General features: G+C 46.8%; 1 protein-coding gene across 2 annotated transcripts in view; it reads left to right on the plus strand.

The window, feature by feature from the left end:
* The window catches only part of L1CAM (L1 cell adhesion molecule), a 136,823-nt gene that overhangs the window by 45,748 nt on the left and 64,613 nt on the right, over positions 1 to 26,462 (plus strand). For both annotated transcript variants that reach the window (XM_084836007.1, XM_084836008.1), the window contains exons 4-11: positions 3,438 to 3,631; positions 7,036 to 7,158; positions 9,146 to 9,316; positions 12,829 to 12,940; positions 18,805 to 18,989; positions 21,045 to 21,176; positions 21,265 to 21,408; positions 22,678 to 22,789. In XM_084836007.1, the coding sequence (XP_084692133.1) occupies positions 3,438 to 3,631; positions 7,036 to 7,158; positions 9,146 to 9,316; positions 12,829 to 12,940; positions 18,805 to 18,989; positions 21,045 to 21,176; positions 21,265 to 21,408; positions 22,678 to 22,789 (1,173 nt within the window). The remainder of the gene's footprint in view (positions 1 to 3,437; positions 3,632 to 7,035; positions 7,159 to 9,145; positions 9,317 to 12,828; positions 12,941 to 18,804; positions 18,990 to 21,044; positions 21,177 to 21,264; positions 21,409 to 22,677; positions 22,790 to 26,462) is intronic.

Genomic DNA, 26,462 nt, shown 5'->3' on the forward strand with positions numbered 1-26,462 from the left:
GTCCAGCAACATCTAGAGCTCTACATGTTCCCCACCTGTGCTTTAGGAGGAGGGCAACTCCATTCAGAACAGGTTGAAGACCATCTCTCTGAATAGATGAACCACCTACCCACAGAATCTCCATCATGTCAGGAGTGAAGTTCAGTTTATTGGCCCTCATCCAGCCCATTACTGATTCCAGACATCAGTTCAGCACTTCCATGACCAAAATAATACTTAGCAACTTAGCAACATAATAATTCTCAGCATGCATCCAGTGCTTTAGGATATACAGCACACTGTGCATCATGTAACCCTTATAACAATGGTGTCAGGCATCTCAGTATAATCATCCCCTAATTATTGCAGAAGGCGGGGTGAGAGAGTAGCAGTGCTCCTAAAGCAGGGCTGTTGAACCTCTTTCAGCCAGGGCCCAAATTCAATTTCGGAGAAGCTCTCAGTGGGCACATTCCAGTGGCAGGAGTGGCTGAAGGCAAAAGGGGCATGGCAAAAACACAAAACATGCCAGCATTTTTTAGCGTAAAGCTCTTACTGCCAATAACTAAGCAGAGGCATTTCAACCTTTTACAATGGGGAAAAACTGCACAAAAGCCAGGAAAGTAGCAAATGAGGAAAGGGGGGGGGCATGGAAAGGGGCAGGGCCATATGCGGAACCCCGGAGGGCCAGATAGGGACCTCCAGATGGATGGATTTGGCCCCTGGCCTGAGGTTCCCCACCCCTAACCTGGCAGGAACAGGGCTTTGATCAGTTCACAACTCACATCCCTTAACCACTATCCTTCACTAGCACTAGACACGGCACAGCTGTTTGTTCATTAATTTTGAAATAAATAAAGTGGTAAACAATATTTTTTTCACCAAATATAAGATACAACAACAAAAGAAAACCAAGCAGCAACAGGTTCCTAAAACAGCCTAAAATTGCTAAAACCAGCAAAATGTTAGTGTCCACAGACAATAAAGAGCAGATAAAACAGGTCACTAAGGTCTCTTCACCTGGTATTTTAAACTCACCTGTGAAGAATTGCAGCAGACCTTTTGAGGGAGGGCATTTCACAAATGGTTGCCACCACTGAGAAGGCCCCCTCTCTCTGGTTGCTACTCACAGCAACCCTGAAGCACAATGTTTGAATTAAAGGTGGTCCAAGAGGGTTTGGCCACTCTTACCTTTTGCTGTGGCCCTCTGAACTACTGTTTCTGGAAGGCTATGGGGAGCATTATTTGCCTAAAATGGGGGGAAGTCAGGAGGTGGTGCTTAGGAATTTCATGAAGGACTCACTGACCTTTCCCCCCTAATTTGAGTGCTGTGGGGTGTGCAGGGGCATCCGGAGAGGGACCTCCATCAGTGTTTTTAAATCTCAGGCAGGTTCATACAGCAGCCGGTGGTCTTTGGGGTACTCCGGTTCCAAGGTGTAAAGGGCTTTAAACATTTAAAACAGCACTTTGAATTGTGCCTGGATAGGAATAGGAAGCCGATGTCGCTGTTTCAGTTCTAGCAAGATGTGGGCCTGTCAGCATTCTGCAGTAATCTAAAGCCCTATTCAGAAGAATGTGTCATGTGTTCTAATGATGCGTGAGCAGGGAGCGGGGCCTTTCTGACACAGTGTAGTGGAGCCCGGACTCGCAGGGATGCTGCCCCAGCACTTTTTGATTAGCAGGGATGCCAACATCGCAATTAATTAATTAATTAATTAATTGCATTTCTATACCACCCAATAGCCAAAGCTCTCTGGGCTTCCACCACCCTACTCGGGATTCGCTGTTCCCTCTAAGTTTAGCTGCGATCCTCACATCAGCTGGTGGGGGGAAATGAATTTTCTCAGGAACAGTATATAGCAGTCAGTTCTCCCTGTTGTAATGCAAAGTACTTTGGGGTGGTCTTCTTGTTGAATGGGCAATTAAGACCCAATAACTTTACAAAAGAGCTGCTCCTGATAGAGGTGAAAACTGCTAGAACTGGTTTGTTGAAATGGTTTGACACAGTGCCCACATTTTTGGCCTCTCCTTGTGGGCATGGCTATGGGGACTGTCATGTTGAGCGCCCGCACTTCAAAATCTACCACTGCACCCCTGCACGTACAGGGAGGAACCTTCACACATACCGCTGCCTGCACAAAGGTGTCCACACTATCTGGAACCTTGCACAATTGGAGCTTCAGGTTGCATGGAAGCGTTTGTACGTACAGCTGTACATGTGAATGCACCATCCTTGCAGAGGTTCATGCTGTACATATGGATGCCAGGAGGCAGGGCTATGTGGTGCGTGCGACATCAGGGCGGAGCTGTTCAGTGCAGCTCCGCTCACACATGCATAGAGTGTGTGAGGCGTTCTTCTGAACAGGGCTACAGTTTCTAGTATTCAAAGGTAAAATATCAGATGGTGATTTCCCAACTGCTAACAGTAGAGCCAGAAGCAATCCAGGCCACATTTGGCTGGTATGAACATATGGCGAAATGGAAATCCACCTTTGTCCATGGGAAGGGCTGGATGTGCCTGATCTTGGAAGCTAAGCAGAGTCAGCCCTGGTTTGTACTTGGATGGGAGACCGCCTGGGAATCAGGCTTCCTCATTGAGCAGGGGGTTGGACTCGATGGTCTTGTAGGCCCCTTCCAATTCTATGATGTATGATCTTATGCATTCCATTTCTTCCAGCTATGATACTCTTCTGTGTCAAACAGAATTCCAGATTTTGCCAGGACTCAAATTCCAGGCTTGGAACAGAGCATTCAAATAGAAAAGGTGGTGTGTGTTTTTTGCAGAATGATGTATAATTTGCTGAGGTTCTGCAAATTTGCATCACATTTTTGAGCACTGTACTTGATTTTTTTCTAAGCCAGGACAGCCCTTGGGACTGGCTTGTTTCAGGTACTGATTTCCAGAGCTTATGATAGTGGATATTTCACAGTGCACAGTATTCTAAGCTCTCTTCCATGCAGTTCTTCATATCTCCATTATTCCTTTATATGCTGCTCTGGTAATGTCCCTGACCTTACTCTGACCTCAGCTCATCACCTAATCTACTCCCCTGTCTTCACTCCAGCTCTTCTGAATGTGAGAGAAATTATTGTTCCCCTGCCTTTCATTCCCATAACCTTCACGTTCCCACAGTCACCTCCCCAATCCCACCCCCCATCTTTGCCTAGTGGAAACCCCTGCTTTTTACAACCTCCTGCCCCATGCACGGTACCCTAAACCCACTCTCTAACCCGCCTTCCTGTTTCTCTGCCAGCTCCGCCTTTATCATCCACCTTTGGATGGAACTGATACCAGCTCCACCCAAATCTCCCAAATCACATTCTGAAAGATGCTGCCTGCACCTGTAGGTCCACGCAGCAGCCCCTCCTCAGCCAGAGCTTGATGGAAGGTGGATTTCCTTCCCAGCTTCTTGTCTGGTATGTGTTCGCTTCAATCTGTTGTGCCCTCTCTCCTTTGGTAGGTTCCGCTGGACCAAGGATGGGCAAGAATTTGATCCACACCAAATGCCAGGGATGATGCAGCAGAAAGGCTCCGGGACCCTGGTCATTACTACCAACGGGAATGTGGACACCACGTTCAAAGGGCTCTATCGGTGTTATGCCAGCAACATTCAGGGCACTGCCATGAGCTCTGAGAGTGAAATAATTGCTGAGAGTGAGTTACACACCCCATCCAGGATCCCTCAGTCTATATTGCCCTGATTGAGCCCCCTCTTTTTATGGGGATACCCATCAATTCTCTCCACCACCACCCCGGCTCTACATCACACACAAACAACCATATTTCTTGCCCAAGGTTTGCTGATGCAGCTTATTCCTGGCCCTACAATGACTGCAGTTTAGTGTGTACACACGCACACACACACACACACACACACACCAGTTTGGGGGCAATAAATTTCTCCCCTCCCCCTAATAATAAATGTGTTGTATCCCTGGCTCTTTTTCCCTTTTACCTGCCTGGGCTCCCCGGAGTGCAGCCAGTTGCTCCTGTTTCCACGGAAACGGTTGCCATGGTTTCATGGTGTCAGGGTGATGTAATTGCCAGCCCTCTCCATCAGCACCTCTATGGGCCCCTCCCCCCACTCTCCGGCTTGGCCTCCCCCTCCCCATGCCTGCCAAGAAAGGAGTAAAAAAGGCGGGGGGAGAAGGGGAGGGAAGAGGAGACACGTTATTGATCCCAACTGTAACCACCGAAGAGAACTGATACCAGAAAGGATTTTCTTTAAGGCTGTGTGTGGTATTTTACAATCTGTTAACAACATCCCCTCTGTATTCCAAAACTGGAGGTGCCTTTTTTATTTTCATTTCAGCTAAAGATTCCAAAAGGGATTCTTCTGTCTTTTACCACACATTCTTAGTGGTGGTGGTAGTGATAGTGTTGTTGCTGTCGTTGTTGTTGTTGATGATGATGGAGCATACTGGCTTCAGAAGTGAGCTGTGAGCCAGGATGTTCTGGGTTCAAATCTCACCTCAGCCATAAACTCACTACTGGCCTTGTACAAGCTACTACTTGTTCACAGACAGCAGATGAGGAGGTGAACCACTCCACTCAGTTAGCATGGTGCGCCTGTGCTACTTCATTGACTGCCCCGTGTGAGGAGGGTGAGGCAATGTTGCGCCCAGGGGATGTCATGCACCTGCTTTAACAAAACACACGTTGGGGGCCAGGAGGGATTGCATGTATGTGGCGGGATTGGAATGTACCCCACCATAACACAACAGTGTGAGACTACAAACCTCCAGGACTAGGTGAGCAGCTTTCTGTTCATCTGACCCTGAACTCAGACGGCAGCGTTATAATAGAGCAATGGCTGCTCCTCGGCTCGCCTGTGCAGCAGGAAGCTATTCTTCTAGCCCCGAACCTAAGCAGTACAATGGTGTGGGGGGTATTTCAGTCTCCCCCTTCCTGTGCTGAATGGGAGGAGGTGGTGGCACTGCACCCCCAGATACATCTGGATGATGCTGATTATCTGGACCCATTTCAGTTGGGCTTTCGGACAGCTTATGGGATTGAGTCTGCTTTGGTGAAGGACCTGTGCCAGAAAGTGGTTAAAACATTTCCACTGACATAGGAGGGTGATGGGTAGGGCAGCTGGGGCGGGGCAGGGATGATCCTTCCTATGTGCTGCTCCCCCCGCTAAATCTTCCCCACACCTGTAACTGCCTAAAGTAAACTGGAAGCCACCTCTGCACACGATGCATTAAGTGTAGCATGTAGCTTGGCCCATACTGTTGTGGGATGTGCACCTCACACCATGGGTCCCCTGACCCTGATCTCCCAGTCCAGGACACTATAAGCCACTGTGGGCTCTGGCAGGTCAATTTCCCTCCACCTGGTTTTCTTCCTCCTTCTCTTCTTTTCAGCTGATGCCCTTAGCACTGCATGCTTCCTAGCAGGCAATGAGCATCCTCCATTCTTATTGGCTGATTCTTTTTTTGTTTTAATTTTACAGACTAATAATCCCCCCCTAAACACACACATACCGGGGAGTCCTCCAGGTATGCAGGAACCCCTAACTTGTCTGTGGGGGACCCCATTTTGCTGCCATGCTGATAAGCACTAAGTTTGCTATTAGATAGAAGCCCAAAGCGGACGTGACAGGAGAATTGAGAGCCAGTGTGGTGTAGTGGCTCGAGTGCTAGACTGGGAGCTGGGCGATCCGGGTTCTAGTCCCCACTTGGCCATGGAAGCTCACTGGGTGACTCTGGGCCAGTCACACACTCTCAGCCCAACCCACCTCACAGGGTTGTTGTGAGGATACAATGGAGAGGAGGAGGATCATGCAAGCCACCTTGGGTTCCTTGCAAGAGGAAAACAGGCGGGGTATAAATGCAATAAATAAATAAATAAATTGGAAGAAACAGCTGTGGGGCTCTTGTGAGAGCTTGTCCAGGTCTCGCAAGATTTGGGGAGCTCTTGCAAGGGCTCCACAGCCACTTCTTCCGGCCATGGACGATGAGGGAAAGAGAGGGTGGGAGGCTGCTCCATAAAGCCCCACCAGCCACTCTCTCACTGTGGCAAATGCCATGCTGTGACAGCAGCCAGCTGGGCTCTCCAGAACTCCTGCTGGAGGCGGCAGCGGCAGGCCCTCCTGGAGCGAGCAGGGAGCGGTGCAATTCACCGCTCCTCCCATTCCACCGCCTGATGCAGCCACCTCACCTTGCTTCATGGGTGGACTGGCCCTGCTGTCTCATTCACATATAAAGCAGTGTGTGTGTTTCCCAAGTCTTTACACTACAGAATCATGCTGGGGAGGGAAGCAAAACCCATCCCTCTCTCTTGCCTTACCTTGCTGTACTCCACTGCTTTTAACAGTTTTCCCCAACCTGGCTCCTATATCGGAAATGTGTAGCTGCCCTACCATATTGAATTTGCCCCCCTCCCCCAAGATTGGGAGACATGGTTTTGGTGGTGGCTCACGTGATTCAAGGTCACGTGTAGTTTGACCATTTCTAGAGCTCCCATTGAATTGTATTTGTCCAAGTGTCTCTGCATTTTTTTCCACCCTTGTTTTCATTTTGACTTGAATACTTTGAGCATGTCGAACAGGAATTTAAATCCAGATTCCCCACGTCCAATACGGCATACTCTAGATCAGGGATGGGGAACTTCTAGCCCACAGGCCCGATCAGGCCCACAGAGGCTTGGACTCCCTCTGTAGGTCCCTCCTCTCCACAAACCTGCCTCCTGGAGGCCACTGGGGGCTTGGGGAGGAGGCAGGAGCATCATCAGGCCTGCAGATGGCCAGGTGAGGGGGCATCTGGGCCCACCACCCCATTTTTGTCCCCCACCCTTGCTCTAGACCCCACAGCACTGCACACTCTCAGGAGCCCTGCCACTGTAAGGCACTTCCACTCACTGAGTAATCATCAAAAGATGTGCATTCTTCCCAAGGGACAAAGAGGGCCTGGATGCATGAAGAATCTAACCCAGAGGACTTTGCGAGCAATGCCTCTTGTTCTGCAGTAGCCTTATCTCAGCCTAGGTGGTTCCCCTGCCTGCTGTCCCCTGCTCACCAATATCTTCCTTTGCTTTCTGCTGTTCTTGCCTTTCAGGTGCCCCACAGTGGCCGAAAGAGAAGGTAGCGCCCATTACAGCAGAAGAAGGGACCAGTACCGTCTTACCCTGCAACCCACCCACCAGTGCCGTTCCCCCCAAAATCTACTGGCTCAACAGCAGTGAGTAGGCCCTACAGAAAGTCTGTGGATGGGACTGTGGCAGATATAACTGAGGTGGGACTGCTTTTGCACTAAACCAGAATTGCTGGCAGTAAGCGTGGCACTTTGGAGGAGTGGTCAGGGAGTTCCCATCGGAAGTCAAGGGGCCTGGGTTCTAGGCTCATTGCTGTATGATTGGGTTGGGGGTGCGGAGAGGGGATTGCGTAATGGTAGCACCCATGCGTCGCACATATACAGTCCCAGGTTCCATCCCTAGCTAAACCAGTCAGAACAGACTGGCCTTTAATTTATTTATTTATTAAATTTATTTATTAAATGTATTAATCGCCCATCTGGCTGGTCACCCAGCCCAGCCACTTTAAAGCTCTAAATAGTTTGGGACCACATTCTCTGAGGGACCACCTACACCTGTATGAGCCTGCCCAAACATTAAGAGAGTAGGGTCAGAGACCCAACTCCAGGGGTACCTGATGCGCTCGCGGGCACCCCCAATGGCACCTGCGAATGGGTCCCCAGTGTGGTGCCTATGGGCACCCAGAATTTTTTTGTGCAAATTACACCTGAAATTTGTGCAACTTATGCAAATTTAGGCAGCAATTTGCACACATTTGTATTTACGCAATTTTTTAAACACCCTGAAAATCACGAACTGGCCTGACTTGGCAGATTGGCCTGAACTGGCAGATTGAGTCAGGTCACCTTGCGGGAAACAAGTCAAAGTCCAGTGGACTGAGCTAATGAAAGCTCGGCAAGCTACATCCCCCTGGACGGATTCCTCCAACATCCCTAGAACCATGTGAACTTTTGCCCCGAAAACTGGGCCGGCTCTACCACTAGGCATTGCGAGGCAGTGGCCCTGGGCGGCAGATGCTGGAGGGCAGCAGCAGAAGTCCCCAGGCTGTTCCTCCTGAGCACCCAAGCTGTTCTTGTCTTTTGGAGGATAGAGCTGTCTGTGTGTGGGTCACGTGGCCTGCCCTGATTCCCTAAACTGACCTGCAGCCCTTAGGTGTGGTGGAGGATGTGATCCTGTGAGCAGGATGGAAGCAAGATTAAATGGACAGCCCAATCAGCTTCTGTTTGTGGAATGGGAGAGAGACCCTTTCACCTCAGGCAGCAAAGTACACTGGGGTCAGCCCTGTCAGGACAGTAGAGCTCACACTTGGCGTTTTTGCTCAGAACTTGCCCATGTGGTTTCAGAGCCCAGGCTTTGCTAGCCGATGTGCCCTTGTGAGAAAACAACAGAGGGAAAGACTGTCTCACTCGAGTTCTGTTCCCAAACCTCCCAGAAGCTTCACTAGAGAGGGCTTTGCAGACTCATAGCCAGCCTAAAATTCTGGGGCGGTGGGGGTGGGGAGGGGATGCCAAAAAAGTAGGGGAGCAGTTCATCTGGTCTGCAGGCCTTTTAAAGACAAAATCATAAACTGTTTTTTAATTATTTGTTTGTTAAAAAAAATTAGGGGGACAGAGAAAATTTAGGAGATTTAACCACCCCTGGCTACAGGCCTAGGCCTTTGGTCTGATCCACCACTTTCAGGGGTTAATTTGTGTCAGGGTTGACTCCAGGAATCTTTTCTGGAGCTTGTTTTGAATGCTCTAAGTTAAGTTTTGACGTAAAGGAAGTCACAAATAAGCAAGCTCTTCTGGCCGTATGTGCTGTGCGTTTGCTTCCTTTGAACTCTCCATGTTGAACTGACCTAGCTCGGGGTGGACAAAAAGATTTCCAGGAGTTTTGGCCTGCAACTTCCAGCATTCCTAGCGATGGTGGCAGGGGCTTCTGGGACTTACAGTCCAAACCTTCTCGAATTCTAACTTTTGCTGCCCACGTGACACCTGACCTCAATGACTCTGAGGGAATGGGGTAGGACTGCTTGTTTTCTTCAGTGCTGGATGGGTCAATGGCTGAGGGCTGTGTAGAAGATGTGGCTGGGTGTCCTGTGGTATCTCACCCCTCTTTTCTGTGCCCCACTCTTATCCTCCCCACCCCCAGAGATCGAACACATCACACAGGACGAACGAGTCACCATGGGCCAGGACGGGAATCTTTATTTTGCCAATGTGCAAATGAAGGACAGCCAGCCTGACTACATCTGCAACGCCCATTTCCAAGGGCCCCGAATCATCATCCAGAAGGAGCCCATTGAACTAAAAGTCACCACCAGTAAGTCTGCAGGATACCCTGAATTCCTGAGGGTTCAGCCACCTTATGGGGTGAGGAAGGAGCTGGTTATTACAGAGATACATCAGCCTCAGTTCTACCCTGGTCTTTTTTCCACCCAGCCTGATTTATGGCCTGGAGGAGGTGAGAGTTTCTTGGTGATTGTGTTTGGGGCTGAGGAAGGGAGCGATATTGTGGGATGAGTGGAGGGTCTCTTTCAGCCCAAGAGCTGAATTCCATTTCAGAGAAGCTCTGGGGTGTTGCTTTCCAGAATTTAAAGGGGGGAGACAGAAGGCAAAAGGGGCATGGCAACCCCCCGCCCCCAAATATCACCGTATTGTAGTTTAAAGCTCTTACTGCCAGTAGCTGAGCCTTAGATATTTCAACCTTTTAGAAGGGGGGGGGGGGTGACCACACAAAATCCGGGAAAGCGCCACTTGAACAGTGCTTGGGGGAACGGGGGTGAAGTCAGTGGAATGGGGCATCTGGAGAAGCCAGATTTCACCTGTGGGCCTGAAGTTCCCCCGACCCTGAGCTATACAAAGTATAGGATAGTGCTAAAATTAATCCTCACCTTCAGTCTTTGCCAGAATCCAGTGATGCCAATTTTCTGGCATGAATTGCCTGTGAATTGCTCCATTTGATCCCCAGTACTGCCATTTGATAATCCCAAGTTGATATTCAGCATTCATATACTGGTACCATAGTGTGTTTTTTATAGAAAAAAATATTGGGTTGCCAAGATCCCCCCCCCCGCCCCCAAAAGAACTCCCTGCCAAGATGGCTTATGGTTTGTTGGATGGGCAGGACAAAGATGAGGAGATAGGGCTTGGTAAAGGATCAGATTATGAGGTGGTTCTAAGTAGGGATGGGTGAAAAATTGGTCATTTTTAATGTGAATTCAGAAAATTCACACCTTGCGAGCCGAGACAGAGTCACGCCCTGAAAACTGCTCTTTTCTGAGCTTGGCAATGCAGCTCATCAGAGAGAAACGGGCGTTAGGGAAAAGTGCTCACAAAATGTGTGTATTTGAGACAAAACTGACATTCAGCAGTGAAAAGTAATTTGAAAAAATGCAGACATTTGGGAAAATTTGTACAAAAGAAGTACAAATTTTAATGTAGACTTTAAAACAAACTTGTAAACTTATACAGAAATGGGACAGAACAAGCGTAATCCTGAAAATCTGACCAACTGTGAGACTGAGATTGTCAGATCCGTCCATCCTTAGTTCTAAGTGACAAGTGCATTAATGAAAAGGCAGAGGTTGTGAAGAACAGATTGGCAGTAGTGGGTTACTGAGGGAAATTATTTGATGGCCAGGAAAAGGGTGACTGTTCCAGACATAGCAAGAGACATGGCAGAAGTTGGAGACACAAAGAAGAGATGAAAGGCTTTTCTACATGAGGCATTTATCGTGTGCTCATCATTCCCTACTCACGATTGTTTATGGATTCTTTAGACAACATTGTGACCCTCCAGTTTCGCGTCTGTGTCTAACCAGCACTTCCAGCGAGTTTTTTTAGAGCAAGAAAAATGCAGCATTTAATTTCAAAAGTGAAAGAAAGTGTGATTTTCTCTTGCGCATTTGCACTATTCCACTATACCATAGTGCCACCTAGAGGTTATGCAGCAGAAAAGGAAACGCTCCTCGTGTAGTGCTCTGATCTCAGTTCGGTGACAAAACTGAAAGTAGATGCAGCCGATTAACAGCCTTGTGTAGAAAAGCTCACAGAGGGTCAGGTCACACATTGCCAGCAGTGAAATGGGAGCTGCTCCCATATGGTTTATTTTGGAGTTAAAATTTGGATCTAGGCCAATAATGAGGACAATCTTTTTCATACACCTAAAAAGGAAGGCAACATTCGGGTGACAAGGAATCACTTCATTGGGCCTGGCCGTGTGAGTCCTGTAGTCTGAAAATGTCATGAGGAAGTAATTTCCCTACCAAGGCTGGTAACATTTGAGCTGATCCATAGTCAGGGATATGATGTATCACCAGACTTCCCCAGCGTTCTTCCCTCCCGCTCCGACATGCCCCAGCTAGATGAGCAAAACAGCCCGTGTAGCCAAAATACACAGCGGGAGGAACATGGAGGTGAAGCTCAACGCTGCCTGCTCCTCCTGCTCTGCATAAGATGCCCGTAAGCCTCTGAGTTCAGAGGCTTACAGACATCACCACAGGATTGCGCCCCTGAATTGAAATACAATACATCCCACCATAAGTTGGCATCCAATGTTAGTCCCACTTAGAGTAGACCCAGGGACATGAATGGAACTGAAAGTTCCCTGGGACTGCAGACTCTGGCCTTATCCATCAGCCAGAGAACCAAGGGCCACTGCAAGGCTGCACTCTTATTCTCCCAGAAAGAGCATTATGGCAAGGGGGAGAACAACCTAGCCCATTACATTGGTCAGCCGTGTATTTGCTTTCTTTCCTCTCCTCCCTCCCAATCCAGTTTCCTTTTCTGTCTTTTAGATTGTTAGCCTGAGGGCAGGGACTGTCTTACTAATAACCTTTGTAAGCCGCTCTGGGAGCCTTTTTTGGCTAAAGAGTAGGGTACAAATGCTCTAAATAAACAAACAAATAATAAATAATACATTTCAAAAGGTCCACTCTAAGTAGGACTAAGATTGGATGCAATCCATAGTGTAGAAGACTGTGGCCAGGTGAGCTGTGCACCTTGTTTGTTTGTTTGTTTGTTTATTTAATTTATTTATTAACCTAAAAAATTAATTTATTAATTATTAATTTATGGCGGTTGGACTCAATGGCCTTGTAGGCCCCTTCCAACCCTACTATTCTATGACTATACTATTCTATGAATCGCCCATCTGGCTGGTCACCCAGCCACTCTGGGCGATGTACAACAAAAGAACAGTTTAAAACAATAAAAATACTACATTAAAAACATCATTTTTCTAAAAATACCCTAACCCACCCCAAATGCCTGCTTGAACAACCATGTTTTTAATGCGTGGCAGAAGCTCATTAAAGAGGGGGCATGGCGGAATTCCCTAGGGAGGGAGTTCCACAGAGTGGGGGCCACCACAGAGAAGGCCCTCTTCCTCGTCCTCACCAGCCTAGCTGTCCTGGCTGATGGAACGGAGAGAAGGCCATCCGAGGCTGATCTTGTTGAGCGGCCTATCTGGTGCTGCTGGAGGCGCTCCTTGAGGTAGGCTGGGCTGGAACCATATAGGGTTTTAAAGGTCAAAACCAACACCTTGAATTTGGCCTGGGAAACAACTGGTAACAACTTGTTCAAACCACTTGTTCAGTCTGCTGGCCAGGTGCTCACTGTGGATGGGCAACTCCAAGGCCCAACTCTTCCTTCTGATGACTCTTTAACTTTATACTGGGCTTGGACTAGACAGCCCTTCCAACAGAGGACTGTCCTCTGTAAAAGAGCACACATGGCCACCTTAACTGGCTGCAGTACTTCGGGCTGAGATGGGCTCCAAACCCTGGGCTGCCCCTTGCTGGCTAGTAGCTCTCCCTTCTTTCTCTTCCACAGCCAACACTTTCTCGCACAAGGCGCCGGTTCTAATTGTGCCAAAGGGGAAGCACAGCATGTATGTGGCACTGCTGGGAAAGCCCCTGGTCCTGGAATGCATTGTGGCGGGACTGTAAGTACTTTGGGATCACTGGTGTCAAAGGACAACTGCTCAAAAGGACTCTGGCCGTGCAAACCCATATAAGTTTGTTTGGAAGTACGTCCCATTGAGTTCAATGGGGCTTACTCCCAGGTAAGTGTGTATAGGCGTGCAGTCCAAGATACTCCATGGAAGCCTTCCCGAACCTGGTATCCTCCAGCTGTGTTGCGACTACAGTTCCCAGCTTGCTGGGGGATTATGGGAGTTTAGTCCAGCTCAGCTGGAGGGTACCAGGTTGGGGAAGGCTTGCCCTATGGAGAGAGATGGGAAGGGTGCCTCTGTTTGAAGACGGCTAATGCGCTGTGCCAAAAGTGTCTCCCACGTTTTTTTCAACCCGTCTCCTTCCATTTGATAGAAGAGGGATTACTTCTGAAAAGAAATTCAATGGTGGAGAAATTTCGGAGAAATTCTCCTGGGTTGGGTTTGGGTTTCTTGGGCTTAGTTTATTTAGGAGGTGGCCAAGGAGTGAGCACAAGGGTCCTGTTTTTCATTGTACAATCATCTCTCTGGCCGCCTGTAACCTCCTCAGCTTCCTGCACTTAAACTGAAGCCCAGTTTAAGGCACCATGAGGTAATTCTTCCCACAGGGCTTTTTCAGATCAGGATGTGCAGGCAGCCTGGGAGGCTAGCTGTGATTACATAATCTGGACCTGTAGGAATAGGATGGATTAATGCTATCGTTTATATTGTTGCTGTCTTTTCAAATTTTGATATTTTATACAATTTTAATATTATTGATGATTTAATTATATTTTTTAACTTCTGTATATTTCTATTTATATGTTTTAACTGTAAAAGTTTTTAATGTTGTAAAGCCGCCTTGAGTCCCAGTATTGGGAAAAGGGCAGATATAAATAAACATAATAATAATACATAAGCTCAAAAACACCACAAAAATACATTATAAAACATCCTGAATGAGGCAGAACAATGGAAACCTCTTCCATGGGGGAGAACACTTTCAGGAAATTGGAGGACAGATTTTGGCAGAGCACGAACTCCATCTCATCCCTGGATGACAACACTGCCCCCGTCTGCATTGCGGTAGATGCATACTGGGGGCCAGCCTGCCAAGACAGTTGATGCTGTTGCAGCACGAAACCCCGCAAACCCCATAGGAAAAAAGAAAGAAGCTGTGCTACAAGCCCCGCCAATGGGAGGAACTGTTGAGAATTTCTCCTCCCCCTGGAGAAATTCGGTGAAATTGTCTCCCAAATTTCTCTGCCCACACGTAAGGTGGAGAATTTCAAGAGGCCATTTGCACACAGCTCTAGTTATAATGGAGTTGATGGAGAAGACCTCCGTCAATGACTACTAGGCAGTGGACCAGCTAATGCAGGTTTCTGCAGGTTCTGGCTACCATGACTAAAAGCTGTGAAGGTATCTAGTGTACGTCATGAATTTCTCTGAATAAGTGTGGATTCATTCAACTCTCTTCACAGTCTTCCTGCGCTAGTGATTTCCATAGGGCAACTGTGGAATCTCATGAAGGTGCAGATTCCTCTTGGTTGCCTTAAATCCGCTACTTATGAATTACAGCAGGTGTTCCCAGTGCTCCCCCATGCCTCGGTCAATTTAGGGCAGCACTGCCAGCTTTCTTCTAACATGCATTTCCTTCTGGTCGCCTAGAGCCGACTCGTGAGTCGCTGCAGGCGACTGGGTTGAGTGGTTGTTTGCAACCCTGCTGGTGTCCACTTAACAACGTGGGCCAGTTCACACGTCACAATAGGCCACCTTGAAAATAAGCTACAGTGGGTTGCTTGTTTACTTGCTAACCCACGTTACTCCTGACAGATGGTCAGGCGCTCTGCAGCTTGCCATGGCTTGTTTCCCCCTTAGTCCTCCCACCTGCTCCCGGCACATATCCCATGGGCCTTTCAGCAGCCTACGCCACTACTTTATTTTGTAAAATTCTTTTTCCCTTTCGGAGATATTTGTGCAAATGTAGCTTTCTTTCTTTTTTTAACTTTCTGGGAGATTTGCAGAATTTGTTAAATTCTGTACAAATCTCCTGCGGGGGTGGGGGGGAGGATGTAAAAAAAAAGAGAGAGAAAAGATCTCAGTTTTTACTCTTATTTTAACCATTCCCCATGGGGGGGGATTTCAGTATGAAAACAGGAGGGGGGCTTTAAATCCCCCCTCCCGAATCTCCGTGGTCCCAAATTGTGGGCAGTGTGCTTACCCAGAGGTAAGTCAGTCATGCATAAACACGTATAGCTGTGCTAGGAAGAGGAACAGGATGCAAGGAGCAGCCAAGGAGGCTTTTTTAAAAGCATTAAAGAAAGAAAATAAATAAATAAAACCCTCAGTTACCGCATCCTAAAAAGTAAGGTAAGTCCCCACCCCTCTCCACTCTGAACATATGGCATGTATATGGCAATGCAAGTGCTTTGCAAGGCGAGAAAGGAGGGCGACAGAAGTCATCACAGCAGAAGTATAGAGGAGTTGTGCTGCAAAGGCTCCTGGGATTTGTGCTAGGAACAGTCGGAAGGATGAAGGGGGAAACAAACCATGGCAAGCCGGCGAGCAGCTGATCGTCTGTCAGCAGCAGTGTGGCTTAGCGAGCAATTAACCAACCCACCATGGCTTGTTTTCAGCATGGCTTATCGTGGCTTGCAAACTGGTCCACTGTCTCTTATTCATCCTTGCCAACAAATCTGTGATTCATCTGTAGGATGAGCTATTGTGCTTAACAGAAGTGCCTTTGCTTTCTGTTCCTTCCAAGGCCTTCTGACCAATGCAGCAGGTATGAGTGGTGTGTGTGTGTGTGTGTGTGTGTGCGCGTGCGCGTGAGAGAGAGAGAGACAGAGAGAGAGACAGAGAAATTAATCCGAGGATTTAGTTTTCACTCCTTACGTTGTCAAGGAAATGGTTTGGCAAGGAAATGGGCATGTTCAGAACAATCCTACAGGCAGGGTCAGTCCCCTTTCTCCCCTTTGATGGCACAGAAGTCATCCCATCCCTAGACTGGGCTTGGAAGTCAGAAAGGCACTTAAAGGCAGGGCTAAAAACCAAAATATGGAATCGGAGAAACATCTTTTCATGGCTTCCAGGGGAAAGTGCCAGCAAAGGAAATTTTATTGAAAATGTGCTTTTAGGGGCAATGTCTGGATGATGGCGAAAAACAATAGAACAGCGGCTCAAAGAGGAGGGCAAAGCCACTTTACTTGGTGTGTCATTGGGACAGGACCTGGGGTCTCACCTAATCCACACAGTCTGTAGGAGAGCCAGCATGGTGTAGTGGTAGCATGTTGGAGTACAACCATCCTTTCCCAACCTGACGGCCTCCAGCTGTGTTGGACTGCAGTTCCCATCATTCCCAGCCAGCATGGGAATGATGGAAGTTTTAGTCCAACACATCTGGAGGGCAACATTATGGACTATGAGCAAGGAGATCCAGATTCAAATCCTTGTTCCACCATGAAGCTCCCTGCAGGACCTTGGATCAATCACAATTCCCCCAGCCTGAGCTTCCTCTTTGGGTTGTTGTCAGGATAAAATGGGGAGTGGAGCCAGGGAGAGAACACCCTAAGCTCATTGGAGAAAGGGCAGGGCAAAATGCAGTAAATCAGCAAACCAGCTTGAAACCCAGGTGGTATTCTTGCTTGGGTGAAACCTCAGTTGCCTGACCCACCCAAGAGGCTATGGATCATGTGGAATTGTATAAATGGCGAGTGCAGAGATAGAACGCTTGAGGGGGTGGTTAGAAAACTTACTTTTTTTAGAGCTGTAGCTCTTAGTTGATTAATTGGTTGATCAATTAAAAATGCTTCCAATTAATTGGGCAGCAGATGTTAAAAGTAATCATTTTTAGTACTGACGTTTACCTGAGATAGTCTTCTAAGATAATACCTGCTATCACACAGGCATGTATCATCAGTGGAAGGATTTTTGTTGTTGCTCAAGATACTTGGTTTCCTTAGATGCACATTTATGCAGTTCCTGTTGACTTATTAATCAATTAAAACTTGTACAATAATTAAGCTTAGGGAGCAATCCTATGGCCACTAGACAGCAGCTAGACGGCCCTAGGATATGTTGTTTTCTGGGAACCGACCTCCCCACACTTCTGCACTGATTTGGAGGCAGTGCGGAACAGCCCTGACTTCCATGCTCGCAAGAGGAGCTAGGAGAGGCCGAAAAGGGGCGTGGCTGGGGGCATTCTGGGGCAGGGAGAGCATAACTGCCTGTACAACACATCCCATGTGTCGTACAGCAGCCTCCTTCCCCGCTCCGTCCTCCCGCGGCTAGACAGCCGCAAATGGCTGTCTAGCTGAAAAAGCAGGGCAGGATGAGCGCGGAGGGAATGATCCCCTCTGTGCTTCTCCTGCCCTCGTTTGGATAGGCGGTTGGCTCCAAGTTCGGAGGCGGCTGCCTATCTAGATAGGATTGCTCCCTTAATTATGTAATTTGTTTACTTACATGAAGCAAGGTGAGGCAGTTGCCTCAGGCTGTAGATTTTGGCTCAGAGCAATTAAGGGCAACTGAGGGCATTAAGAGTGCCTGAGTGGGGGACAGACTGATCCAACAATAGCGTTTCATATGCAAGTTCCATTCAAATGAATGGGGGCAATGTTGCACAAGATAATTTCCTACTGGACTGTGTCCCATTTTAAATAGTGTGTGAGTGTATGTGGGGTGGTGGGGGCAGTGTCATTTGGATTTTCCACCTCATGTCTTGTGCCAGTCTCGACTGATGCTGGCAGGAGAGAGGGGTTAGAGTGCTTTTGTCATCTAGTGGAATGGAAGAGGAACTTGGCAAAAATTTCTGGAAACTTAAGAACTCCGTTAGCTGTTATAGGTTGCCCTAAGGATTGGCATTCTTGTGGTGAATTGTCTACCTCTAGCCATGTTTTTAGTAGCTCTCGCCATGCAGATCGTAGTCATGTAGTAAGTTTGCTTGGCAGCTTCCAGTTAACCCTGTCACCCAGTTAGAAAACTTAGTTAATGAATCGGTATGAGTTTCAATAGATTAAATCTATTACAGTCCACACTGGAGACATTCAAGATGAGGCTGGACAGCCACCTGTCAGGGATGCTTTGGCTTGGATTCCTGCACTGAGCAGGGGGTTGGACTCAATGGCCATATAAACCCCTTCCAACCCTACTATTCTATGATTCTATGAAATCCATTTAATAGATTAAATCCATTAATAAGCAGTTGATTAAATCTGCATAAATTTGCATATGAGAAAAATGCAATGGGTTGGATCCATTCAGTGCAATCTTACACATGTCTACTTAGATATAACTGCCATTGAGTTCAATGGGACTTACTCTGGTTAAGTATGCATAGGTTTCCACCCTGTTAGTTGAACATAGGTCCCATTCAAATCAATGGGCCAAGTTAATCACAACTTAAGTCTCATTGTTTTTAATGGGAACTAAGTGCAACTACCTTAGTCTGGATGCAACCCAATATTTCTAAATGGAAAAAGTGTACTTTCTGTTGCTATTTTTTAAACTATGGACAAATGCTTTGCAGCAGGCATGATCACAGTACAGGCATCTGCCCTTCTCACTTACACAGGAGGGAATGCCTCTTCTAATTTGGGGCGTGCCACCTGCAGTTTTTGTAAGTTCTTGTTTTAAAATAATATTAAAATATTAAAATCTTCTAAATTTTAGCCAGTCAAAATGTTTTTTATCAGTTGATTCTAACCAATTTATCCACTAGACATTACAGCCTTACTGCCAATGACTGGTAGGGATGGGAGGAGGGGTGAAGAATGAGGGGGTGAAGACCTCCAGCATGACTCATTGCCATCAAATTAATGGCCTAGAGCGGAATTAGAAGCCAGTTTTACCCATATGCTTATTCTTTCTTCCCCCTGCAGCCCTACACCATCTGTAGAATGGGCCCACATGAACAGGCTGAAGCTTTCACCTCAGGTGGTCTTTGAGAATGTGAACAAAACCCTCCACATCCTAAACGTGACGGACGATGACGATGGAGAATATCTGTGCATTGCTCAAAACGAGCATGGCTCTGTCCGCCACACCTACACGGTTACTGTCGAGGGTATGCCCACAGTTGTAACACAAGGATGCTGGTCAGATAAGAATGAAGAGCATCAGTTAAACTGGGGAAAGGGGATCTTGGTGTGGTGTGGGGTGGGGGGAGATGAATGCGTGAGAGGGGGCTCTCTCCTAGAAATTGCCAAATGCTGTTTATTTTGGATTTTAATAGCCAGAAGGGAGGTGTTCAGCAAGGCTCCAGGGCTTGCTCTCCAAGGCTGAATTGATGATGATGGTGATGATAAGGAGTGGGCATGATCTAGATCAACTTTGTTAAGCAATTTTTTTTAAGTCCCCTTGATTTCAGGGCCAAGCTAGATGTGACACTACACTTGAATTTGCACTTTGGATTCCCCCCACCACTCCTATTAATAATAGGCATGGGGTGGGGAGCAAATTTTTGTCAGGCCTGTGGGGAGGGAGATTTAAAACCCTTTTCTTCCCTGCTGAAGTCCCAGTGAAAGACGGGGGCCCAAACCTGCTATTAGCCCTGTGGGGGATAAGCTTCCATTGGTGCCAAATGGTGTTCTCCTAATCTGTCTCGCCGTCACCCGCACTCCCCTTGGGCTTAATTAAGAACATAAGAAGAGCCCTGCTGGATCCGACCAAGGGTCCATCTAGTCCAGAATGCTGTTCACACAGTGGCCAACCAGTCACCTGTGGGAAGGCCAAAAGTAGGACATGAGTGCAATAGCAGCACCCTCCCGCTCATGTTCCCCAGCAACTGGTATATAAAGGCATGCTGTCTCCGATACTGGAGGTAATATATAGCCATTGTGGCTAGTAGCCATTGATATTACATTGGTAATGTAGAGCAAAACTCACAGGGTTTCCTGAATGTGTTTCTCCCCAGAAAAGGTGAGGGTGGGCTGAGATATCACAAGGAGCTACTGCTGCTCTGTGTTCCTGGTAATGTGGATGCTGTATGATGTGACATCGTCATTCTGTGCTGATAGCCAATTATGTGTAGCAAGGGGGGTGGGATTGATGGATGCACAATATGATGATGTCACGTTATACTGCCTCTTGCAGGGATGAGGGGAGAAAGAAACACAGCAAGGCATCAGCCCCCTTGTGAAGTCTAGATTTGCCCAAGGGGAACCAAAACCAAAACAAGGAGGAGAGAGAGAAAAGGAGGGTTGATGGAGGGGAGAGAATGCGCAAAACAACAGCTTGCTCTAAAGCAACCTCCCCTAACCAGATGCCGTCCCGATGTGTTGGACCACAACTTCCATCATCCCCATCCATAATGGCCATGCTCGCTGGGAGTGATGGGAGTTGTAATCTGACACATCGGGAGGGAATCAGGTTGAGGAAGGCTGCTCTAAAACATTGGAGGATGGAGTCCTATTTCCCTTCTCAGAATCCTGTTTGTCTAAACTCCAACTGCGTTCGTATTCAGTGAGGGTGGGTAGCTTTTTCCCAGTGACATAACAGTCAGCTTCTTAGCTGCTGAGGATGCCCTTGAGGCCCCGGCCTTCTTAGAATTACAGAGTGGCCAGATAGTTGGCAAGTGTCCCAGCAGCTAAATTCACGAATGAAGACTCAATGAACAAATCACAGGTGATGAACGTTTTTTTAAATGTTATTTTCAACACTTCATTTTCAATTAAAATTCTCTTAATTGTGCAGCCATTTCAACAGCAGAGAGACAGGATATGTGATGGAGACCCCTCCCCCCAGTCTTTGGCAGTTCAGGATTCTGTGGTAGTGCATGGTGGGACACCGGGGGTGCTTCCAGATAAGACTTCTATTGTATCATTGCCCTGGCTCACTGACAGAATTTTATGGCGTACCCCAGGTGAGAGGCTGTAGCTCAGTGGTGGAGCACCTGCTTTGCATACAGAAGGTCCCGGGTTCGATCCCTGGCCCCTCTAGGTAGGGCTGGAAACATTCCTGCTTGGAGTCCTGGAGAGCTGCTGCCACCCTAAAAATTGCCTGGTATAACTAACTAACTGTACGGTGGGACTGAGAAATATGATCAGTGTCTGTGGAGTTAGCAACGAGGCTGTGGGTCTAATTTAAGGGGCACTCCCTTCACCCTGTCTTCTTTTCTTAGCTGCTCCATATTGGGTCAAAGAGCCAGTGAGCCAGATCAATGCACCAGGGGAGAATGTACGCCTGGATTGCGAGGTTGATGGGAAGCCCAAGCCAAAGGTGACATGGAGAATCAATGGGACCCCACTAGAAGGTGAGTCCTGCCTTCTACAGAGCTGGGAACGGAGATGCCATGGCATCACACCTCCCTTCCCGTGCCTGAACTCTTTGCCCTGTTTCAGAGATCATGCCAGACCCAAGAAGGAAGGTGCAGGCAGGAGCTTTGATCCTCAGTAACGTGCAGCCGAAGGATACAGCTGTGATCCAGTGCGAGGCCCATAACATACACGGCAGCCTCCTGGCCAACGCGTATATCCTTATTGTCCGTAAGTTCCTCTGCTCACCTCGGATCAGAGTGGGGCCGGGCCCAGAGGGAGGCAAGGATGGGCATTTTTCAAGGCCTCAAAACCAGTGAAGGGCTCGCTGCTCCTGAACTGACACGATTTTCACATTACGTGGAGCAACCACAGCATAGTCTGCTCTCCTCTCCTCTGAATTTTCAGCTTTCGTTTTGTAAAAAACGGTCTCAGATAACTACATTCCTTGGAGGGTGATTTAGGGGTGGGAGTGAAGTGCTCTCATGCTGAGGTATGGTAGCAGGGCTGGCATCAAGCTGCTTCTGCACCTGAGAACACTCCTTTAGAGTTCTGACTGAAATCCAGAGCGGATTTACTGCCCCTTTGACATCAGAGCCATCAGCCTCCACTGACACTGCATTTGCCTTGACTAGCACTTGTCATTATGAAAAATAAAATGGGATTTTACTAAACTGATTTACAGGGCTATCCTACCTTCCAGTTTGGACATCCAACATCAGAGCCTCCAATATATCTTGAAACTTCCTGGGCTGCTGCCAGCAGGGCAGACTTTTGGGAGGAGCAGTGTTTGCCTCCTTTCCTCTGTTGTTGGGGGCAGTGGGGGGATTTGTACTCTTTCTCTCCCATTGCAAGCAATTTTGGGGGGGAGATTCTTTACACCAGCTCCAAGGCTGACATAAATTCACTCCTGTGTTGGGACATGACTGGAGACAAGGAAAGCTTTGGACCCTGTGGATCCAAAGCCTTCCCCCGATTTGCCCACCCTCATGTCCCCAATCCTCTCCCTTTCCCCACTCTTTGACGTCAGAAGGTGAGCAATGCAGATGTTTCTGTGGGAGCAGGGAGGGAGGATCCGAGGTCAGATCTCCTCTTCCGAGGTCAGAGCTCTCTCTCCAGCCCTGGAAGGGGAGATGTGCTGTATCCTGTGTCCCAGGGATCCCATAGGATTGCAGCAGTGATGTGGTAAATAAACAAATTAGACCTTTGTGTGTGCGCGTGTGCGTGTTGTTTCACACTGACATACAATGCCCTGCCCCTCAAATATTCTATCTATCTATCTATCTATCTATCTATCTATCTATCTATCTATCTATTTATTACATTTATATCCTGCCTTTTTCCTCCTTAAGGAACCCAAGGCAGCCTATGGGGCTGGTCCAGTGTGCCTGTAACCCCATCTCCTCTAAAGCTGGATGGGGCTAGTTGAGGAGATGGGGTGAGTTGTTTGCTTTGCATCTGCCTTGCCCCATGCACATCGACCTCCCTGATTTATTCCAGGTCTGCCAGCAGAGATCCTGACCCCAGATGAGCTTGTGTACAGTGTAGTGGAGAACCAGACAGCTGCCCTGGAATGCATGACTTTTGGGGCACCAAGGCCCACTGTGAAGTGGTGAGTTCTCTGTTATGGACCATTCTTCTAAAATGTGCAGTCTTCCACTTTGCCCTTAGGTGCTCTGACACCATTTGAAGTATTATTAACAAATTACATTTATATCCTGCCTTTACTCCAAGGAGCCCAAGATGGCATACATGATCCTCCTCCTCCTCTCCATTTTATCCTCACAACAACCGTGTGAGGTAGGTGAGGCTGAGAATCAGTGACTGGCAAAAAGTCACCCAGTGAGCTTCATGGCTGGGTGGAGGCTTGAACCCGGGTCTCCTGAGTCTCAGTCTGACACTCTAACCACTACACCACACTGGATCTCTTTGTATATCTGCTTTGAATACCAAAGCACTTGGGGATGAGTGCCACTGTGTATGTTCAGTGCCTTTCCTTTGTAAATGGTAAATGTTTTATTGTGTCAGAGTATGCTGTGGGACCATATTATTATCATTGCTCTCCCTAATAGCAAAGGTGTTAGTATTAGTATTCAAAGCCCTATACAGCCCAGGACCAGATTACCTCAAGGAACATCTCCCCTGTACCAGCTTCCCAAGCCACCACAATCTTCAGGGGAGGCTCTATTGTCCATGCCATGGCCTATGGATTTCCATTTGGTGACAATATGGAGACAGGCCTTCGCTGCAATGGCGTCTGCCCTATGCAGTGATCACCCCTCTGAGGTACCTTAGGGCTCAATGCTGGTGTGTTGGAAGCGATTATTGAAAACATACCTGTTTACTTCCCCAGACATTAACTAGCTTCATACCAGCCTCATGTTGTTGTTGTTGTTGTTGTTGTTTCTATACTGCCCTGTAGCCGAAGCTCTCTGGGTGGTTCTCAACAATTAATAAAAAATACAGCAACAGGATTATACAACAATACAACATTATGATAAAAACATAGTGTAAACATATTTTTAACATACGCAGTTTAATACAATTTAAACAGCTGAAAACAATATCAGTAAACAATTTTTAACAGACCTGTTCAAGACAGAAGAGATACCTGCCCTATCGTCTATATATTAATATGGAGCATCAGTTTTTGTTCACGCCATTTTGACTGCTGAAGGGCTGAATTGGGACCCTAAGTGGGCTGCATTTGGCCCCAGGGTCTGAGATTCTCCATCCCTGATTATGCAGTCCCCAGTACCTTGGGCCGTCCCTGTCTAGGGAGAATGTGTGGTGTATCTCCTTCAGATACAGAAAGATATTCTCTTAGATTACTATTACTACACATTGTTGGTGCCTCCAGTTACAAAGATATCAGAACATATAATGGGGTAGTATATGATACTTTTAAAGAAACAGCTCAAGCACGTAATTTACTAACTGAAGATGCAGAATGGCAAAGATATTTAGAGATAAATAAATAATGGTAAAACCGACATTTAGTACCTTGAATTCTTTACATGCACTTCCATTATGAAATTTTTCACCACGTGATATATATTAAAAGATGAAGTAATTTCTTTAGCAATCCATATCTCAAGTTCCATAATAATTTCTTTCTTTTTTTTACATAAAGCTTCTACTATACAGCTTTGGTGAAAAATACCAAAAATCACTTTTGGGGCTACTTTCATCAAAATAATTTGAAAAATATGTTTTTTATATTATGTATAACACCAAAACTGTGGGTCATAGTGATTTCTGTTTTTTGAAAATTTTGAAACAGCTTTCAAAACTGAACAGCTTACTCACTTACTGTACCAGTCTCTCTCTCTAACAGTTTCAATACAAATTTAATACGAAGTTGTGAAATCTCAAGATTGGGCAAAACAGCTGATTAGCGAAGTTACTAAATGGTCCATGGGGTCACGAAGAGTCGGACACGACTTAACGGCTGAACAACAAAAACAGCTAGTGTGTCATTAAATCCTGGGAAAAGAGGGCAGTCTTAACCTGCCATCGAAAAGATGACAGTGTCAGCACCAGGCAGGCCTCAGTGGAGAGCTCATTCAGTTGGGGGGCCACCACTGAGAAGGCTATCTCCCTTATTGCCATCTTCCAAGCCTTCCTTGGAGGTGGCACTTGGAGGAAGGCCTCAGATGTTGATCGTAGTGTTCGGATACATTCAGGTCAGGAGACACGGTCTGTCAGGTATTACGGTCCCAAGCTGTGAAAGGCTTTATAGGTTAAAACCAGCACCTTGAATCGGGCTTGGAAACATACAGGCAGCCAATTCAAGCGGGCCAGATATTATTTTGTGTGCATGTGTGTGTGTGTGTGTAGTTTTTGTTTGTTTTTGTTTGTTGTTGTTTGTTTGTTGTTTGTTGTTGTTGTTGTCTTTTGTAAATCACTTCGGGATTTGTTTCAAATGGGAAGCAGTATATACATATTGCTAATAAATAAAGGATAAATAAATTAGGTGCTGAGAGCCAACGGCTATGTAATAAAACTAGGGCCACCGAGAAACAAGGGGATAGTATTAGTATCCTAAGTGAAACTTGCAGATGTACAAAACAAAAACAAAAAAAACAAAGAGGCAAAACCCCTCAAAAACAACCCATTAAGGACTCGGTGCGCTGGTATCTGAACATAAGTTGAAGGGAGTCTGGGTTTCTTTTGGCGGGGGGTGGGGGGGCGGAATCTGAAAACGGTGTGCATGTGTGTAGTAGAAGAGTATCTTGGAACAGGAATGTAGCCAAAAGTGTGCCTTTCTGGAAACTCTAACAAGAGCACTCCACACCACAAGATTTTGTTGCAGTTCCCACTTGTTAATGAACTAAGGTGGCAAGTGCTTATTTATTTACTTATATTTTTAATCCACCCAATAACCAATGTTCTCTGGGCAGATTACAAACAGCTAAAAGACTAACATTCTGTCTGGACTGTTAAAAATACAAAATACGATACTAATATTGAAAAGGATAATACAATATAAAACAACAAGCCAGCACAGGAATAGATGAAACAGCCATAAAAATCTAGAAATAGGTCTCTAAACTGCCTGGGAGAAAACAAACCTCTTTGCCTGGCACCAAAAAGATAACAATTCTAGCCACCCGCCTTGCTTCCTTTGGCAAGGGCACCCGGAAAAGGGCCTCTGAAGATGACCTAAGGGTTTGAATAGTTTCGTATGGGTAGGGATGTGTGAATCAGCTAAACGCGGGTTTGTGGAAATTCTCCAGATTTCCCTACCAATGCTGGTAACATTTGAGCTCATTCCAACTTGAGTCCTTATCAGCTTTGTGTGTTTTTTCTTTTTGCATGAAAATCCATGCATATTTTCATGCATATATTTCCAAATACATACATCAATTGTGCGTATCTTTAAAATGTACACATTCTTCTCCCATGGATTAAAGCATATTTGTGCACACTTTTCAAGAGTGCATTTTTCAAATGTATGTATGCTGTCGAACACATTTTTTGGGTCCATGGATCACATTGCAAGTTCAGAAATGTGCGGACTTCAGCCACAGATTGCGTTTGAGTCCAGAAGGTGCGAACTCAGTAAATCTTAATCAAAAACAAACTGAAACTAATTTCTCATACATCCCCTACGTATGAGAGGAGACATTCCTTTAGATACTGACGAATATGTAGCCACTAAGAAACAGGAGGGAAGTATCAGCACATTTGGGGGAACCCTAAAATTTGCAAAAGTACAAAAAATCTTTAGGGCTTTATGTGCCCAAAGCCCTAAGGGTGCATAAAGTCCTAAAAACAATCCA

Source organism: Heloderma suspectum, chromosome 2 (assembly GCF_057233095.1).
Source record: "Heloderma suspectum isolate Gila_16-S chromosome 2, 16-S_ref, whole genome shotgun sequence".
In the NCBI taxonomy this organism is placed as follows: domain Eukaryota; kingdom Metazoa; phylum Chordata; class Lepidosauria; order Squamata; family Helodermatidae; genus Heloderma; species Heloderma suspectum.